The sequence below is a fragment of the Poecilia formosa genome, unplaced genomic scaffold (genome assembly GCF_000485575.1).
Source record: "Poecilia formosa unplaced genomic scaffold, Poecilia_formosa-5.1.2 Scaffold241, whole genome shotgun sequence".
NCBI classification, from domain to species: Eukaryota; Metazoa; Chordata; class Actinopteri; order Cyprinodontiformes; family Poeciliidae; genus Poecilia; species Poecilia formosa.
The window spans coordinates 658,105-678,200 of NW_006800180.1; the positions used below are offsets into that span (position 1 = coordinate 658,105).

General features: G+C 39.7%; 2 protein-coding genes across 3 annotated transcripts; both read right to left on the minus strand.

The window, feature by feature from the left end:
• Positions 1-929: 929 nt before the first annotated feature.
• Positions 930-8,870, minus strand: pank2 (pantothenate kinase 2). 2 transcript variants are annotated; one of them, XM_007569528.2, is made up of 7 exons: positions 8,477-8,870; positions 7,665-8,017; positions 6,801-7,054; positions 3,962-4,105; positions 3,634-3,757; positions 2,484-2,609; positions 930-2,380 (listed from the first exon to the last, which is right to left on the minus strand). In XM_007569528.2, exons 1-7 carry the CDS (start codon positions 8,685-8,687, stop codon positions 2,330-2,332), a joined length of 1,263 nt encoding a protein of 420 aa, XP_007569590.1. In that variant the 5' UTR covers positions 8,688-8,870; the 3' UTR covers positions 930-2,329. The 2 variants fall into 2 exon arrangements, with proteins under 2 accessions (XP_007569590.1, XP_007569589.1); XM_007569527.2 differs by having other exon boundaries at positions 3,929-4,105; positions 8,477-8,869.
• Positions 8,871-11,996: 3,126 nt separating this feature from the next.
• mavs (mitochondrial antiviral signaling protein) lies at positions 11,997-18,390 on the minus strand. The gene is made up of 5 exons (XM_007569529.2): positions 18,283-18,390; positions 15,800-15,922; positions 14,584-14,764; positions 13,255-13,934; positions 11,997-12,976 (listed from the first exon to the last, which is right to left on the minus strand). Exons 2-5 carry the CDS (start codon positions 15,920-15,922, stop codon positions 12,287-12,289), a joined length of 1,674 nt encoding a protein of 557 aa, XP_007569591.1. The 5' UTR covers positions 18,283-18,390; the 3' UTR covers positions 11,997-12,286.
• Positions 18,391-20,096: the final 1,706 nt, after the last annotated feature.

Here is a 20,096-nt window from a genome sequence, read left to right on the forward strand (position 1 = left end):
AATGTTTTATGAAGGTGTTTGTGAATGTTTCTTGTGTGACAATAGGGTAATGAAACATTGTAAAGGCCACCAGCTTGTACTTACCAATGAAAAATGGCTTTCTAGCTACTGATAGACTTCAGCTGTAGGATTTTCCGTTTGTTTCTGAACCTCCCGTTATGTGTTCAACCCTGCTTCCCTTGTGTTTTTATTATTATACGTAATTTCTTGATGTATTTATGTGTTTTCTTGTTCGTGTGAGGATTTAACCTCCAAGCTACTCCACTCGATTAAAATTTCGCTTCACAGGACTGTTTACTTGGATTGCCTACGGTAGATTTTTTCTTCACCTGGCCAATCAGCGAACAGGAGAAGTTGTGAACGATAACGTTGATTTCCTGCGCTGTTTTAGCATCGTAGCTTGTCTGTATTTATAGCAATGGCAGCTGAGGAACGGAGCGAAGCCGTCCCGTGTTGGCCACGCTTTCAAATACTGAATTAACATTACCGACTTGTTCAGCTCAGAACTTCTCTCTTTGCGATGGAGGGTTGTTATTTACAGAGCAAAGTTTCATGGCGTCGAGCTGGTACACATAGCTCACGCGCAAACGTCAGTGATGTCGGAAATAGATGGGCTCCCACATCTGGTGAGAAATTTACGGCAATTGGACCTCTAGGAATATATTCTGAAAATTGGTGACATGCACTGTTGTATATTTAAAAATTCCAAAAGGAATGCCATTCCTGAAACTTTTATTAAAATTTAACGAGTTTGAATCAAATTTTCTTTTGTAGTAATGTGTAATATGTCTATCAGGGTATCAATTCGTTAGCAAATTAAATGTAGCAACACGCATCCAACAAAGTTGTCATTGATACCAATGTACTTTAGTTTTGGACTTGATTTCTAATAATATATGCAGAGAAAGAAGCAATACAATTTAAATATGGCATGAAAAAACATTTTTAATAGATTCAACATAAAAAAAAAATCAAAAAAAAATCAGGAAAAATAATTTCTATGCAAAATACAAGCAAATGTGAAACAAAGACGATCTTGTATTTTTGAGAATGACAACCATAATGCCAAACAGATTACAGAAATTATGACAGGCACTTAAAATCTAATTACTCTGTAGTTTCCAAACAATCACTGACAAAAAAAGAGACAAATTCTGGTCCTTGTAATCATGGATGGACATAAAAAATTATGATTTATCATTACAACAGGAAGAGCAGAAGAGTTTGTGTTTATAACTGAACCACACAGAACAGGAACAGGTGTGGAGAACACATTCTATACCTCCATTGGAGGGAAGCACTGAGTTTCACCATAAAAAAAACAAACAAAACGATGTTTAAACTCAGAATATTAAGAGATGATGTGCTTTTTGGACCTGTAGTTTCTGTGCACATTTCTCAATGTGCACCAATTTCTCCTCACAGACATGCACTGGCCTGAAGGCACTTCAGTAATGCAGATGACAGTAGGTGCATTTGTACAGCAAGTGGGCTGTATCATTCATAGCCAAAAAAAAGTGTATAATATTACATTAGGGATATATAAGGGCTTAATATAATAATAAACACATTTTGTATGCAACACCTTATAAAACCTTGGTTGCCCTATTATTAAAACCTCCAGATTAGTTGAACTACATTGAAAAAGCTTATTATGCAAGACAGGAAATGGATGTTAATAATAGTGTTTCACCTTAACCATGTAGGCAAGAGTTCAAGTGACAACCCATTCCCTCTAATTACCTGTGATAAATACACCTGGAACTACCACTTTAAATGGCGGCACTAACTTTTTATCAAGTCTTTCTGTTCATCGTCTCTTTGGGAAACCAATTAAGAACATTGTTGTTACATAAATATGTTTATGTAACAAAAAGTGATTCTAAAAGGGGCAAAGTAACATTTATCATTCATTTTGGTACCTTTGGGTACAGCCTGGAATATTTTGGCCCAGAACCGATTACCCACAGATGGGTAGCGAGCGCCATTAAGACAAAACTACCAACCAACAGGTACTTCTAATTAAATTACTTCAGGCAACACTGCTGGATTTCCTTGAAATCGCCAAATACGACAAAAAGGTGCAAAAATACTAAGCTTGCCAGCTTTTCTGCATCCAACTTAAGCCACGGAGTATTCAGAAAACCTCCAACATTCAACCGGCGTACGAGAACTGAAAACGTGTGCCGGCCCACATGCAATAATGTACCAGTAGGTGGTGCAGGTAACGCTGCTTTTAAGAAAAAAACTGATTCCTAACAATCTAAAGTGCTTCTGATTGCTGCAGCAGATTGACTTTTTTATTTATTTTTCTTCCTCCAAAGAGGGATCAGGACGGATGCAGAAGTCCCAGCAAGGCTCCGACGGCACCAAAGTAACCCTGGGAAACGAGAGTTAGACACCACTGTTAGTCCAGACCAGACACTGAACAGGCGAGTTATTTGGAATGACAATTGACTCTTTTCTGTTCAAAATAAACCAACCTCATGACGAAGAAAGAGAGCCTTGAGCTGGCCGTTGGACCAGTAGTCCATAGCGTAGGCCAGCAGCTTCATAGAGAGGATGTTCACTCTTAGGAAGTTCCCGACAAACACCACTCTCTCAATGTTCTGAGCAAAAAACAACAAGAGGTCAGAAATAACAGCGATCAAACAGATTTTGTTTAATGAGCTGTAATGGAAGCGTATAACGTTGCCCATGACAATGGCGTCGTGTGAGCTCCTCTACGCCGTCATAGCCCTGTACAATGCTGCTTGATCAAGACGCCACAAGGCAGCACCATAAAGAGGCTGAAGGCAAAAAAGGAATAAGACTTGAAAGGTCTTCTCCAGCAGTTTTACACCAACACCAGTCTGAACACACAATGGGATTTTATATAAAACCACGTCAGCTTAGACCAGAGATTCACCAAGAACTCGGCTGGAGAGCCCAAGAAGCTGGTTCTCTGTGTTTTTCCAATCGTTTAGAATTCAGAATTTTTTTTATACCATAAAATCTAATTGTTTTTCATTTGTAATAACATTTAAGTTGAAACAATCGAAATGTTATTGGCTCATCTTTGATTGGCTGATTGTTAAATTTATCAAGCTTCTCAAGCTAGTGTAGCAGCCGCGAAACAGATGAGTTTCTGACCAGAAAGAGACCAAAGGAACCGTCTGAATCCCTGAGAACTTTTGGCCCACTAAAATCAGAAAACATGAAGCAGGATTTATGCCAAACAAATGTGTTCCTGGAATCTCTACCCCACCAGATCATTGTCCCTCTTCACGCAGAAGGGTAACTTTAAGATCGCTTTCTTACAAAAGGCTAAACCACTGTTTCACAGTGGCCCATGTCCCAACACATACAGTGCAATGTCACCTCAGCTTCCAACATAAAGGACTGATTGCTGCCTTTCCGATACCTTCTAATAATATTGCTCTCAAACGAACTGGAATTGACTAAAATGGTTAACTTTCAGAAAACCACTTGGTCAGAAATTGGTGACACAAATTCTGATTGGTGCCTCTCTAGTGCCAAACATCACCGCTGCACTGCAAAAAACACAAAATTGCAGCACGCATTTTTTGTCTAGTTTCTAGTGCAAATATCTTCCACACACTTAACCATTATTACCCCATGATTGTTACTAACCTCATTGAGAGCGCACATTCTGGTAATGGAGCCGATGTTATTGGTGATCGTGACCAGCGTTGCCCGAGCCAGGTCCTCCTTAGACACCGACTCCCTTTTGTCTTTGAACATCATGCTGCCAAAACTAGAAAACGAAGAGAAACTGAGTTGTCAGATGGCGTGGAGACCGCTCAAGTCCAGCCAGCAAACCCAACGGTGCTCAGGTTCTCTGCTGAAGCTCTGACGATGCTGGAAGCCATCACAAAACAGGCTGGAGACCAACAATAAGAACAGTAGAAGGAGCTGTAAACCGCACCTTGAGGCCACAGTCCAGCCCGGCAGTCCAAACCTCTCATAGTCTCCTCCGTAGATGTCCCGGACCAACTTGTCTACGTGGGTGCTCTCCCCCTGAGAAGCCATTTCTAGGGCTTCCTCGAAAGTCGAGCAGCCAGTGAGAAGGCAGCACAGGCCAAGGAAGGTCCCGCCCCCGAGGCTGTCAACGCAAACGGAGGAATCAGACATCAGTGAAATTCTCCAGGATTCGACTAAATAGTCAACTTTATTTAGTAAGATTTTACAAACTGAACAAAAGCTATAAGAAACAATGTCAATATCAGCGTTAGCATCAACGATAGCATGTAGAGATGTTGCAAAGTGACATCACGCACGCAAGAACCCGCTCCCCAGCTCCCTGCTGGGAAAACACTCGTCAATGATGACTACCATGGATTTTAGTGCAAACTTGTCAACATAATGCACTAAATCTTAAATGTACCCGTTTTATAAAATAAAAACAGAGAGGGAAGTAGCTTTGCTACGCTAGCTTGACTTTGATAACCAACATGTAGATGAGCTGTGGAATTCAGCGTGATTCGGTTCAGTTAAAAAATAAAAATAAGGCGACCCACTCACCAAGTCTGACACATATCAGTAGAGCAGGTGTTGATTAGCTAATCAACCACCGCTGTGTTCAGATCATCACTTAATAGTAATTGCAAAATAAACTTCAAGTCTGAAAAAAATAATACTGTAATGGAATGAATGTGCTGATCTTTGTGTGGAAAATGTTTGGATGTTTTTTGGTGCTTAACTACAATGCACTGGAACGTAAGCTTATCTGTCCGCAAGTGGAGTTGTTGTCAGTCGGTTGCTATAGCAACAGACCTGTGTGTAGAGCAGTGTTTTTCAACTTTTTGAGCCAAGGTACACTGTTTTAACTGAAAAAATCTCGAGGCACACCACCAACCAGAAATGTAAAAGATACTCCGTAGTCGCCTATATTACATATATAGTCATTCTTATCAAAGTGTCTTGAATAGGAATCAAATAAACACAAAAATGTATTTTTATCACATTTTACATTTCGTATTTCAAATTGCACGTAACATGTCCACTTCAAAAATACACCTGAACACCTAAACAGTGCCACAACACTGTGGTCTTAAATTTAAAGAAGTTGTAGAAAACTTCAAAGTGTTTTACAAACTAATCCACGAGCATTATTTAAGCTGGAATACAGAAAATAATTCTTACTCTGAAAGAAGCAATAATATTTGGGAAAGATTTCACTGTTACAATATGAAGATTTGCATGTACAAAATGTCAATATCTATATATTTTACCCATCTAGTGTGAAACCTGTGCATGTTTGGATGAAAACAGCTGATTTCCTGACAGAAATTGAAGAAAGACAAAGCTCTTCCTCAACAGCTCTCAGTCTCTCTCTGGTTTCAGTTTTTATAGTAACCAGGCTCGAGAAGCTCACTTCACACAGATAAGTTGTGGGAAATGGACCCATGTTCTTTCTAACTACTGCTGAGCTTCACTGTCTTTTCCATCACTGTCGTCACAGTCTTGCTAGATACGATGCTCTCACCGCTACTTGTAACATTCATGCATCACTAATTCTCTTGTTTTAATGTAAAATGCTCTGTACCTACTGCCATCTAGTGGTATGAAAATTACATGATTACGCCGCTAGTCCACTATTAACCATGGTTTCGTTCACACCGAGCTTACGTGCAGCGGCTTTATTTCCCTCCTGTAGTGCCAGATCGACAGCCCTCAACTTAAAAGCTGCATCATACGAGTTTGAAAACATTTCTCCGTCGTGCCTGCTGCTAGCATGTGGTTGTTCTAAATGAAAATTAACGCGTTCTTCTTTGATCTACAATTTTGACTTCTGATGGTTCTCTTCCTGCTAGAGAACCCCCTGGTGGTTAAAGAAAAATAGATAGAAAAACCGCACCGGGCTACAATCCGCATGGTTCAAAGTAGCAGCTTATAGTCTGGAAAATACGATACCATAGGTGAAATTGAATAATTTCCACGGCACACCGGACGATCACTCATGGCACACTAGTGTGCCGCGGAACAGTGGTTGAAAAACACTGGTGTAGAGTACAGCAGACGTAGAGAGATTAAAAAAAAAAAAAAACGAAATACGAGTCATTTTGAATCGTTTTCCACAGTTTTTCTGTGATATTTCCCTATATCTGCAGTACTAGATAAGTGCCTTGTAAAAAAAATATTCAAACCCCGAGAACTTTTGTACATGTTATGTTACAATAAGAAATTCCAGTGTAGGCCACTGGGGGGAAAGGTAAACATTATTCCTTACAGAAGGAAAAGGGAACTCGCAGCATGATGCTGCCACCACCATGTTTCCACAGTGGGCTCAATATACATGTACATCAATAGATTGCACTAAATTACAGTCAGGATAGCCCCCATCAACCAGTTAGAAGGCAGCTGGGTTTGCAGTAGATTTCATTAAGACAAATCAGCAAAGACATCCGCCATTTGTAAATGTATTTACATCAAAGCTGCACAAATTGATCAAACCGCAAACATGCAGAACAGGTGACAGATGAAGATTGTGAAGTAATGCTAGAGTCTGATATTATGTTTACTTGTTACTGTAATGTTAGGCTTATTGATGTAACAAGTAAATTTCCCCACGGTGGGACTAATAAAGAATTATTCTATTCAATTGCAGCTACATAGTAATGGCATTTTAAATCGTCAATATTTGTATCCAACCCAGCATCTTTAAAAACACCCCAGAGGCCCAGAGGTCATAACAATAATAATAATAATAATAATAATAATAATAATAATAATAACAACTTTACATCTAAAGCTACAAAGCAGCAGAAAGCGCAAATAATTTTGCTGCTGAGCATCACCTGGTCCCAGTGACCCGTTTGTAGTTGTTCTCGGAGTAGACGGCCAGGATGCTGACTCCGGAGCCAATGTTGACCAGCAGCAGAGGATAGTCGTTCTCCAGTGTGTAGGGCTTCTGAGCGCAGTGATCCAGGTCACTGGGGTTTTCAAAGTAGTAGCACTCCGAGGGGCCGCTGGTGATCACAGAGTCGATGTACAGCACCCCCCGAACCAAACAGTCTAGCTCGTCCAGCTTGTGGAGCTCCAGGTCGGCCATCTTTGTTTTTGTTTTTTTTTCAGAAAGAGAGACAGACACAGCAGGATAAACATAATTTGATGCTGCTGAGAAGTTTACATACCCTTAATTATGCCCTTAATTTCTTTTGCAAGCTAATTTTGGCTACACCTGTATTAATTTATTGGGAATTCTCTCCAGTTAGCTTACAGGAGCAGTATGATGTGTTTTCCAGGGATATAAAGAGGAGCAGAAGAAGCAAATGAAGTAGATTAGCGGTGCTTGCGAACAACTGATGGTGTCGTCCAGGACATGCTACTATGAAATATCATCTCTGTTGCCTGGATATTGAACTGTTGGCATGTCATGACATGCTAAACTGCTACGACAACATTCTTCCGTCAGAGGCCTCCTCAGATTTGTTGCAAAACTGACTGCTACTGGAGACCCAGCCATTCCCATTTTTAAAAACGTGTGAATCATTTTTATTTCATAGGTTTTGTGTTTGTCACTGTAAAAAGATAAGATGTTAGTGCAAGAAATCAAAATGGTTCATCTACTCAACCAACAGTCGGTGTATTTTTAATTACCCTTTTGCAGGTGCTATATTCTGAGCTGCAAAAATAAAGCAGACAAAAGACTGCACACCCACCGTACGGAAATCAGACTCGAATTTGTAGGCGCCACCTCCCGTGGCACAGAGCGTGGTGTGGAGGCTGGAGAAGTGCTTGTTGCGGCCCATCTGCATGAAGACAGGCAGGTCATGAGTGGGGAAGCGGATGAAGTGCAGGTTCCCCGTCCTGCCGCACAGTGACAGGTCCTTCATCTCCAAGTGCACATCCCTGATGCCGGTGGTGCCGTAGGCGGTGTTGGAGGTCAGGTAGTGCCGGATGCTCCGCAGGTTCTCCACCTCCTCCTGCTCTTCTTCTGCAGTGATGTCTTTGGGCTCAAAATACACGAGTTTCACCAGGGTGCCTCCGATGTCCATCCCAAACCAAGGAAATGCTGAAATGTGTGAAGCATATGCAGAGACATTTTTTATTTAAATTTTTTTGTTGTTAATAATGTAGAAATTATAGAAAATTATGAATGACATTTTGTTTGAGTGGGGATTAATTTCATGTGACACAACTAGCCTAGAAAATGGTAAGCAGCTTCTTTCCTACAAGGAGTACAGTGTGTACCGCGAACGCCATCTTGTGCAAAATAAATTCTGGCTTTTTACTGCCTCTATGGCTCATTTATATCATGGCAAATGCCAAAGCCGAACGGATACCAAGTTTCACACTCACAACAGCTTATCAACCTTCAGGCTGTAAGAAAATACGCGACACCATAATATTTCATTATTAAAACAATTTCAGTGCCCAAGGTTTCTTGTATGTACCGCCTTGTGTTTTGTGTAGATGCAGCAACCCCCTTTCCTCTCAGTATATATCCGAAGCTAGCTTTGTTAACACCTACGCGGCCTGGTCTTCTTAAACGAATCTCTCCGATGCCACGCGGTCGAGTTGGACGTTCGCCGCTCGGATGTAGCTCTCCCGGCGGACTCGGCAGCCTCATTTTGGGGCTCGTTGCTAAAGTAACCGGGCATCTCCTTGTTGCACCGCGGCAGCTTCGAGGGCGTTTCGTCTTCTCCGTCGACGATATCATCGTCGCGTTGATTAAACGCCATTGAATGGCTAATTAGCTACATATATGATATAAGTTGCGAGTAGGTGAATAAATGCCTATAATTTGTGGGGTAAATACAAACAAAAACCTCGCAGCCGAGATAATTAGCTGGATATCTGGAGTCGTAAATGGCTGAGCTACACGTCCTTTTTATGTTCGCTGTCAAGAGAGATGTAGGCGGGGCTAAGAGTTGATGGAAGGAAGTGAGAACCAATCAGAGCGCGAGTCCACCAGTTTATAAACTCATGTCACTTTTCCTGGATTTTACCACATTAAATAACCCAATTAGAAAGGACATTTAAATACTTATATGTAACTCAATAATTGCTTATTGTATTTATTTTCTAATGATTAAATTGCTTTACAATCAAAACATAGCTAACTGTGATTCTGATAATAAAACACTCATAAATTCACGGTTGAATCCCCTCCTAGCTAATGACAATTTTAAATGTATCATGTTTTTTTGTGGTCAGTCACATCAGTTCAATATTTAGTTGAACCATCCTTCCGCAATTTCACCTGCAAGTCTTTTGGGGTATGTGATGTCTGTGTCAGCTTTGAGGCTTTTTTTTAATTAAATATTTGGCTTTTCTTTTTTTAATTGAAAAATAGCTCAAAATTAGTCAGATTCGATGGAGAGAATTTGTGAAGTAGCAATTTTAAGGGTCTTCCACAGAATTCTCAATTAAACATGCGTATGGACTTTAAATAGGCCTTTGTAACACATCAATATACTGCTATAGATTCTATCTTTTCCTCTATGTCTTTTAACCTCCTTTTTAATCTGTTGATACGAGGAGACAAATCAGAGACAAAATCAACAATATGTTCATCTGAACTACTTTAAAATGTCAATATTAAAACGTTTTACAGAATGTTTTGACTTTCTGGTTAACTTCTTTTGAAAAAGATGAAAGTATTCTTTTTTCCTTTTTTGTTTAAAAAAAGCACAGTGGTTTCAGCCTAATTATATGCACCAAATAGAAAAAAAAAATCTGTACAATAAGAACATTTCCTTTGGCATTGTTGTCAGTTTTTGGTGAAAATTCTTTGTAAAGTTTCTTGTTCCCTTTAAACAACAAAACACTTTCAGTTCTATAACGCCACTGCTAAAAGTTATTAGGAGCCACTTGAGGGCCTAAAGAGCCAAATGTGGCTCTGGAGCCGACCCAAGCACCAGATAGACACCAAGTTATGTTTCCTCACACGCAAAATATGTAAAATATACATAAAATTCAAATTGTATCAATGTATTTTATTGATGTGACTGTCGGAGTGCGTAGATACAAACAGTGCATACAAGTTCAGACAGAACCTAAGATCAAAACCCGAAGAAAAACAATGAAGACACTCCGGTCTATCTCCAGCTATGCAATTTACATGTGCAAAACATAATGAATTAACTCTTTAAAAAGTGTGCTTTGTTTATCGACAAACTATTTACAATAAAATTTTTCACCTTTACATCGTGATTCAGGAGACATTTCTACCTGAAGGAAAGCAACCTGTAAAACCAAATATGTCCACTAGATGGCAGAAAGAACGATTTAGCAAATCACTGATTAACAAACTGCTGAGGATCCTCCAAATCAGCCAGGATGCTCATTTACACACCTTAAAGAATGTCTATATATTTTTTTTTATTTAATGCAGTAACATTAACTACATTTTCTGTTACACGTTAAAACATTTCAACTGATAAAATCATGTAAGAATCAGCAAGTTCTAGTTAAAAATCCATCGTATTACATAAACCATCTTATTACATAAACCCACAAATAAAATGCTTTGTTAAAAGAAAATTGAGCTAAAATTCGAAATAGATTGTTTTTATCCTTGAGAAGAAGAACAAATAAACCTGATTCCTTACATAATATATGGGCTTTTTAAAAATGTTTTTAGTTTTTCTTAATAGGTACACACCTACGTAGAGTAAATGTGTCAAATATGTACAAATAAATATGGAAAACAGTGGGCTTTTGCAGCCCAGCTTCCAAATACCGACAGAAAGTAAAGAATTAAATATGAAAAGCTCCTGCCTCCCACTTCCTCCACCTCCAAGATAACTCAAAGAACATACAGTGGCTTGTGAAAAGTATTCCCACCCCTTGAACGTTTTCCTCATCTGATAAAGTTAAAAAGTATTTTTTAGAGATTTTACAGTGTGTGTATGCATGTGTTTCTCTGGTATCCTTGAATGAAATTCATTGCAACAACTTGGCAACAGAGGTCTTTGCTAGGTCTAAGTACCTATCTCCAGTGATCCTTAAGGGTGAGGCATGGTTCACTACAGACATGTTCACTCTTAGAGGCACTTGGAACGAACCAATGAACCTAACATGAAACTGTTTGGACTATGTGAGGTAGCCAGAATAGCCAGAGAGAACCCATGGTGGACATGGAGAACATGCATACCTCAAGACTACCTGCCAGGATTTGAACCCAAGGACTTTTTTGCTTCAAGGTACTGCAAACTACCGCCATACTGTGGAGCATCATGTTTCATTTAGGATGCATCACTCCAGCCCTGTTTAGTCCGTTTTAATCGAACCCTAGTCTGTTTGCCTTGAAGGTCTGGTTTGTTTGGGGAGGTGTGACTGTGTAATCGAACTCTGGTCTCAGTTCGGTTGAACTCTGGTGCGGTTCGAATGCATATGTGAATGCAAGCAGACCGGAGAAAGATCAAAAAGCAGGAACTGGACTATAAGTCAGGGCATTCTGGGTAAATACAAACAAGCATGCGTATGTAGCACTAGCGGGAGAAACGGCTTGTGATCTTTTGCTAAAGACAAAAGAGAAATCTTGCAACCGCTAAAATCTGATGCCACTCCATTTTTGTTTAGATGTTGTGAAGAAGGAAGTGTCTTATTCAGTGTATTATTAAGTGCTCAGTGTCTTATTCAGAGGTTCTGGTGTCATTTCCTTCAGTGGTTCTTGGTGCAGTGCCCCCACAGGTGAGGGAAGGAACAGGTTTTTCAATTAGTTGGGATTATTTGACAACGCAGTACAAAAGCAAACCGCTCCAGCAGATAAAATATAACAAATATCGCAAGTTTGGTCCCCAATCGAACAGAGTCTACTGGACTATCAGGTATGAAAACACTCTTAGTCTCAAATCCAGCTGGTTTGTGTAGACCTCAGTGGTTTGCTATAGAACACTGGTGAACAAATGCCACAATTTTCTTTCCATCATTTTTTAACTTCAAATTCAGTTATGCATTCCTAGTATAGATGTATCACATAAAATCTCAATAAAATGCATTGAAGTTAAAGTGTGTGAATACTTTTGTGAGGCACCATTATTTCCCATCAGGTACCTTTATAAAAACCCACATTTGAAATAACCTGAGATGCCACCTCACCTCACTGAAGTGTCACAGCTGATGTCAAGAGTTTGGATTTGTTTTTTTTATTATTCCAAAGTCAAAGTCATTCATTGCTGAACACCAACAACAGATATGAATTAATGACATAATCAAAGGTCTGGCATGGTAGCTTTCGTTACTATGGGTAATTATTAAACGTCTGTCCTGTGCCCTCTCAGTACAAGGATTACAATAGACACCATGACGATTCCCAGTCTCTATCCTTACCCCCTCAATGCTTAAACTTCAACGCCATCAATAGAGCGCAGGCCCCCACTCCAGCTCCGATCAGAATGTACTTTCTTGTCGTGGATTGGCCGTCGCTGGGGTTGGGAGGAGTGGTTTTCTCTGAATTGGGCAGAGGCTTTGACTCGATGGGGGTGTAGCTCTCGCTGTGGAGGCTGTTAAAACTCGACGCAGTCTCATCTGCAGTGTTGACGCTTGCAGAAAAGCTTCCTTTGACCGGTTCTCCATTGACGATTTGAAGTTGTGGCTCTGGAGCTTGGCCGTCACGATTGAGGATGGATGGCATCTCTGCTACGTGAACCACATTCTCCGCCACGTCGAAGCTCTGGTTTGGAGACTCGTAGTGGTTCTCCTCTGGTTCACTGTGGTCTGGAACAATCACGTTCTCCTGACGCGGTTCTGCTGAATCGGGCTTCTCAACTTGAGCAGTGCAGGAAGGAAGGTCTGACGAAGGGTCACTTAGTTCCAGTCGGGCACTGTCGCCGGAGTAAGGCTGCAGCAAGGAGCTCTGCGGCTGGACTGAAGGACTGGGGTGATTAACTGGCTGGATGCTGACGAGCTGACTAGGTTTGCTCAGGCACACCGAGTTATCATCGGCGTCTTGATGAAAGACGTTTCTCTTGTTGGCAAACGGCTCAGGAGAAGAAGAGTCAGTCTGCGGTCTACTTTTAACAGCCTGCAGGGAAAGAACAACTTAATGTTAAAAAGCATCCAATATCATCACCTAATATGTAATATGAGATGTTTATATGGTGGATTGTAGAAGCTGCAGAGAAATGTTTTATAATTTCTCTGGCATTAATTTGAGCAAACAGCATTTATATCTACATCGAAACATTGCATTGTGGAGCTGATAAAGGCCTTTGAAAACCAAAGGCACCACAAAACCAACAGCATGTAGCGCAATGTTTTTTCTTCTAGATGAGATGGAGTATCAAAGGTCTCGTTACTGACCTGAGCAGCTGTATGTTCAGCGCTCATCTGGGGCTGCAGAGGAATCTTGTGTGCTGGTGGGGTCGTGTCCTGTACTGGATGTTTCTCTGGAGTCAGAGTTAGCACAGATGACCCATCAGACACATCAGAGCTGACCGATGTTAAAGACGGACTCGGCTTTGTGGCGGCTGCTGTTTGGAGATGATCAGCTCCACTTTGAGGGACCGGATGTTGCTGCTGTTGCTGATCCTGAGAGGAGGTCACCATGGCAACAGCAGCGGCCACGACGACAGCGGCGCCAGCTTCTTTCCTCCCTGCGCTGGTATCACCAGAAGGATCCTGGATATCAGACTCTAAGTTTTCTTCTGGCTCCTGGTGGGGAGCATGTTTTCCCTCGGTTGCATGCTGGATCTCAGGAGATGGGGGTGGAGTAGACGGAAGACGTGGAAGCTCATCCTGAGCGGGCGGCTCAGAGATGGGTTCAGGTAGGGAATCGGCTGCCATCTGAGGGACAAGATTTTGTTTATCGGGCAGGAGATTTTGTGCAGCAGCGTGGACAGGAGCCGGGGCCTGAGAGGCTGGCTCGGGGGGAGCCGGCTGAACATCTGCAACGCTCTCAGAGACGGGCAGCTGGCTGGCGGCTGGAGTCGGGTGGACATGAGCCGTGACCACGGTAGCTGCAGCCGAGCCTGAGCTGGGATCTAAGATGAAGCAAACAGTGGCTAGGTTAAGATGAGAGCTCTGTGGAGGGTAGACATCAGAAATTATACACATCTATTTATCATTTACTTTTTTACTCAGGTTGTTAACATCACTCACAGAGTCACAAAGCTTACAACTTTATCCTTTCAAAAGATAAAATACAGTCTGATCAATTTTGATCTATTTCTACCATCAATAGCTGTTTCCACTGAGCAAACAGAAATTATGACAATAAGTTCACGTCATTAAGTGGAATTTATCGTGACAACAATAGATCGGAATTATTATCAATAAATGATAAACGATACGATAAATATCCACTTCTAGCAGAGATGTTCTTTCCTTCAGATCTACATATGACCCTCAATACATCCTCCCAGCAGCATTCATGGAAACATTACTAAACATGGTGTTAGAAGCACCTTGGGCACTCCTACATTAGCTTTTAGCCAATAAGAGTGATGCTGCTTCAGCTTCAAGTACTGTACAGTTAATAAAAACAATAAAGTCATGTGGCAGTAACATAAAAGAGAAGCTTAAGCTGTCATTTATATCAATACGTGTCATAATACAAAGGCATAAAAATCACATTAAATCAAGGTTTTAAGCTCCAGATTACAGATGTCAACAGATGATAAAGTAACTTACTGCTACCCCGTAGCAGGGAGTCGTATTCTGTTTGGATCTCAGCTGCGAGGTTTGGGTGCTCACAAGCCTCCAGCGCCTGGATGAACTGCTCCGGCCAGTTCTCCCTCCTCTTCAGACAGTCCAGGAGAAGCACCATGGCATTGAAATTCCCAGATGTTTCCCGTTTGGCCTCTATGTTTTCCTACAATCAGTTTAGAAAAGAAATGTTTTCTGGGGTAGTTATGACACATCTAGCTCAGTGTATTCTGCAAAAAGCTCTCATCAACTGAACAGCTTCCATGTCTCTGATTAAGAGACATCACAGCATGATGCTGCCACCACCATGTTGGATGTTTTAGACTTTTATGGCTTTTACAAATCTGTCACTATCAACAAAATATGACTTTTCTGCAAAAAAAAGTGAAAGCTAAATATTTATGCATTTTATGTTACATGTTTTATCTCAACTTTATTGTAGTTTTTGAGATTTTTTTAAAATGAAAAAGCCACATTTGGATGATCATAAAAACGACTAATAGGGTGAATATTTTTAATAATCACTCTGTATTTAAAAAATAAAATATGTAAGTCTGCCACACTTTTCATATGTTTATTGTGAAATATTTTAAAAACTATATGTAACTTTCCTTTCACTTCACTAAAGTGAGATACTCCCTCTGGTCTATCACAGAGAAATACGTTGATGTTTGTAACATCACAAAGTGCAATCAAGTTCAATAGCTGTCAATACTAAGAATGTAATAATTTCCATTCTGATTGATATATTTTGAATGCTAATTTTGTTTACAGAGACATCATAATACATTGTATTTATGGTTTTGGTTGTGTCTGGTCTTTTCATTTTCATTTTATTTATCGATTTTTGTTGCTGTGTTTAATTTTGGATATTTAAAATATCTTCCAGTTCCAGTTTAAAGTGTTCTTTGTTGGTCTTTCAGAGGAAAAACTTGCATTATTACGCCATTATCAATATATTGCTTGAAAAAAATCATCTCAAAAACAACATTAGCGTTTGTCACAGTAATTTCTGGAACTATTTAACGTCCAGCAAACTTTGTTATTGTGACAGGCCTCTTGAATACTTTGACAACGTTCTGTGTTTCTATAGCAAAACATTGGCAACTTGCTATAAAAAAGGGAATAAACCTCATGTGTGCTATTTTTATAACAGATAAAAAAAGCAACTCCACTTAAAGTAATGAATGATTAAACTTACCCTGTCATGACTCGTCAGGCAGGGGAGGTACGGTACTATTTCTCTCACTTTCACCCTGCTAACAATGGCCGGCATATTCTGTCGCAAATAGCCATTATAAAGTCGATCCCTGGCAAAAGACATCTGGAAAGTTACAGAAAAGAGAAAGAGAGTTAAAAAGGAAATTCATGCATTTATTTACATTCATTAAAAAAAAAAACCTAGACACAAACTGCAGCTGTGGCAAAATTTGCTTGTCTCCACTTAACATGAAAAAGATCTTAGAAAAAAAAAAAGACAGTGAAGGGATTTTCCATCAAAAGAAAGTGAAAGTGAAAGAGAAAATCACAAGGCCTTTCTCTCCCCAACAGCAATGAAAAGCAAAATTAAGGGCCATCTCTTTGGGCCTGACCACACCAGGCTTTTAGTTTCAGATTTAAAAACCTCCTCCAGTTTTCAAGGTTGGTTGAGAGCAAGCAGAGGCCTCTGCTGGTAACTCAGACATCTGTCTGTCTACGGTTTAATATCTTCCGAGCTTCAACACTCATTCCCAGACACTCCCACGCATTTTTCCAGACGAGAGTTTGACCACAGGTTTTGTGTTGGATACATTTTAAATCCCCTCTATTTGTTTTTACCTAAACAGACTATTTACGTAGTCCACTGAAAGGTTGGGTCAAACGGTGGCAATTTCGAAGGAAGCGGTGAGAGGCAGAGCTGAACAGGAGAGCTGTGTGAAGTTTCTGAGTTATTTGGGCAACATTTCCTGGATCAAATTTAAAAAAAAACCTGCCTCACATTTTGTGTTTTCCTGCATGTGATCTCATCCCAAAAATAATAATAATAAAAAAAGAGAATCAGGCAAAATCAAAAATGTTCAAATGAGATATGAAGGAAAACAGAAATCAGGGAAGGTCTGATGGTTGCATTATTATTATTTGTGTTTATTTTCAATCTATTCATTATTCAATGTAATATGTTAATTATTCTAATTTTTTGGTACGTTGAAAAAATAAGACAGAGTGGGGCTCCAACTTTAAAAAAATTAAGTTAACTTGTGACATGAAATCAAATTAAGTTTGTCAAAATAAATTTACTTAACATGACATACTTAATAAACTTAACATATTTACTTGGCTAAACTTAATTTGATTACTTGTGACAAATTAATTTTTAAAGTTGGAACACCTGTTTTCTTTTTTCAGTTTGGGCTAATTACTACAAAGTAAAATCTTCACAAAAAATGACCATGCTTTTTGCACATTCTTGCAAAACTACATATGTGTATATGTGTGACCTTTTCTCAAAATGCACATTTTGATTAGTTTGATAAGTTATAAATATTGGATTTACTAAACTTGGCTAAATACAGCAAGCATTTTCAAAGAAACAGGGATGTCAATCCTGATCTTATTGGAAAAAACAAATTCTAGTTTACTGGCAAATCTGCAACAAACAACAAAACTTTAAAGTTTGGATGTAGAATTATTTACACATCCCTTTCCAGCAACAAATCATTTATTGTTGAGTTGGTAAAAGAGCATTTTTTTTTTCGTTTCTCAAGTCCTTTTTGATCCTACAGGTTAAGATTGTTTAATAGCAGCAACTGTTGCAGTTGCAAGAACTTAAGAGCAAAGTCTCTGTAATGTTATTAGCCAACACAGGACATGGTTTACCTGACACGGTTACAGTGTCTCACAGTCATAATACTCAGAATCCAGGCAAGGAAACAAAAAGGAGAAAAATCTTCAGAGTGTGCATTATTTCCAAGGAGGCATTTAAGTGTAAAGCGCTGAGAGATTGCAGATTAACAGGACAGGGAAGGTGTTGTCAGAAGGGACAAAAGTGCACCTTGAGACAAGGGCAAATTATTTGAATGACCTCTAACTGCCAGGTTAATGCCATTTTCTTGGCAGTCTCCTTGGCTGTCCACTGGTGTGGGTCAGATTTCAAGCAGAGCAGATCTGCACAACTACAGCTACATAAACTGGTTATGACCGCATGAAGTTCGAAGGAGGCGAATCAGGAAATCACTTATCCAGCTCGTTGAGACATAAAACAGCTGACTCGGTAATTTATTTGGTTTTAATGGGCAGCAGACATTTGCTTAACAAGTTTTGAGGTCACTTAGTAAGGCCAGCAAAATAGACACATTTTGCTCAAAACAAAATGTAAGTTAGTACCGTTATTATTAGTCTACTAAAACTTGGGTTTGGTGATTAAAAAAAATAGCTACAAAAGTTGGTACTGGTTTACAAGAGGTTGTAACACATAGAAAACAGACACAAGAGTCGAATAAACCCTAACAAAATACAGAAATGTGACGCTATAAATAACCACGAGGACTAGCTAAAGAAACTAGCTCATAAAAGTTGTGCTCGAGCAAATTAATAAATACGACACAACCTAACTCCAACCAGGAAGTACGATAATGACAATAAGCATTCATCCTGCGCAGAGTTTACAGGTGAAACGGCGAAAAAAAAACATCAAATAAAGCTCACCTTGCTTGCTCAACACACTCTAATTTGTCACCAGTTCACAGTAGCTGTTCCTGCTGTCACTGACTCTTCCTGCGCTGCGACCTGCTCACACATCTGCTCGGCTGTATGCCCAGGATTCGGTACGCGCCCTCCTATTGGACGAGAGGAACGTCAATTAAAAACACGCTCCAATGGGAACGTTTGAGTAGTCGACGTGAAGGCGGGGCTTGATTTATCCGCGCCCTAACTGTGACCTTACAGTGCTGTGCGCCTGTATGGTGGCAGAATTATATTCAGTTGCGATTTCTGGTAAAAAATCTGTCTAATCCCACTTCATTCAGACTAAAATTAAATTGAGAACGAGAGAGAAAGCGAGAGAGAGAAACACACAGAGAACGAGAGAGAAAGCGAGAGAGAGAAACACACATACACAGAGAGAGAGCGAGAGAGAGCGAGAGAAAGAGAGAGAGATAGAGAGAGGCAGAGAGAGAGAGAGAGAGAGAGAAATTATTTATCTAATATTTAAATTACAATATGAAGCACATCCTTAATTCTGTCAGTCCAAAATTATTGTTGTTGTTGTTGTTGTTGTTGTTGTTGTTGTTGTTGTTTTCATGCAAAACAACATGTTCCGTTAATTAAACAAATTGAGTTGTGCTTTGTCAGCAAGTTACATGCTATTAAGTTGACTAGTAATTGTAATGAGTTTTTCCAACTTCTTATAAGTGGGTGTGTGTGTACTGAACATTACAGATTATGCTGTAGTTCCAAAGCAGGCCACTAGGAGTCAGGATGACACAAGGTTAAAAAAAAAAAAGTATAATTAGAGAAAGAGAAAACTTAGTCTTAAGATTATGGTAATTTGTTTAATGTAAACGTACATACAAAACAATAATAAAAAAAGTCTACAAAACATGTAAAAAAAAATGTATTCCCGTGTGTACATAATTGTTTTATAAAAACACACATTAAGCCTTTTAATGTTGAAAACTTATTTCTACAAAATGATGACAATTAAATAAAAATCAAATAAGTGATTCAAAAAATATTCACTCCCTTCAAGACAGTATTACTCCATTTATTTGTTGAAAATGAAAGCAGGAACCATGTTTGAATGAGGAATGAATGAGGGAATAAGCATGGGTAAATCATAGAGCGAGGTGAATATGTATCTAACCAACAGGTGGCGCCACTTGCAAATAAATCCTCATCCGAATCGGCTTTAACCAAGGATTTCTTCTGAACTAAAATGAGTGAAATGCATTAAGTGGAGCCTCTGCCACCCCGCTGCGTGTTAAAAACATGACGGAGATTAGAGGACGGATTAGCGTCATACCAGGATGTTGCTCATTATCGTGTTATCTTTGGATTAAATATGTCTAAGCCAAAAAGTGTTTGTTGCCCGATAGATTTTCTGCTACATCCATTGATCGTTTCCCTAAAGCAGATTCAGCAAACGAGGATAAACAAACTACGTTGTCCTCGCTTGTTATTGTTGCAGTCAAAGCATCACCAGTTTCACACATTGGAATCGGTTTTTCTCCTCCTGGGGAATCCCCACGGCCTGTGAAGCGCTTTCATTTCGTCCCGTATGGCTCTTAGAATGGCTTTGTGAAGTCTAGCAATCATAAATGTAATTTTCCCAGCGTGGCAGTGGAAGCTGCCCCCCTCCCCTCCCTTTAAATTAGGAGTTACTGAAATAAGTGATAATAAGCTGTGAACAAAACATGAAATAAACAAGTAAATGGGCAGACTGACCTTGCAAACAGTGTTGCCTTAATTCTTCACTATTTAGAGAAGCAAATATCTTAAATTTGAAGCTCTATTTTTGCTTA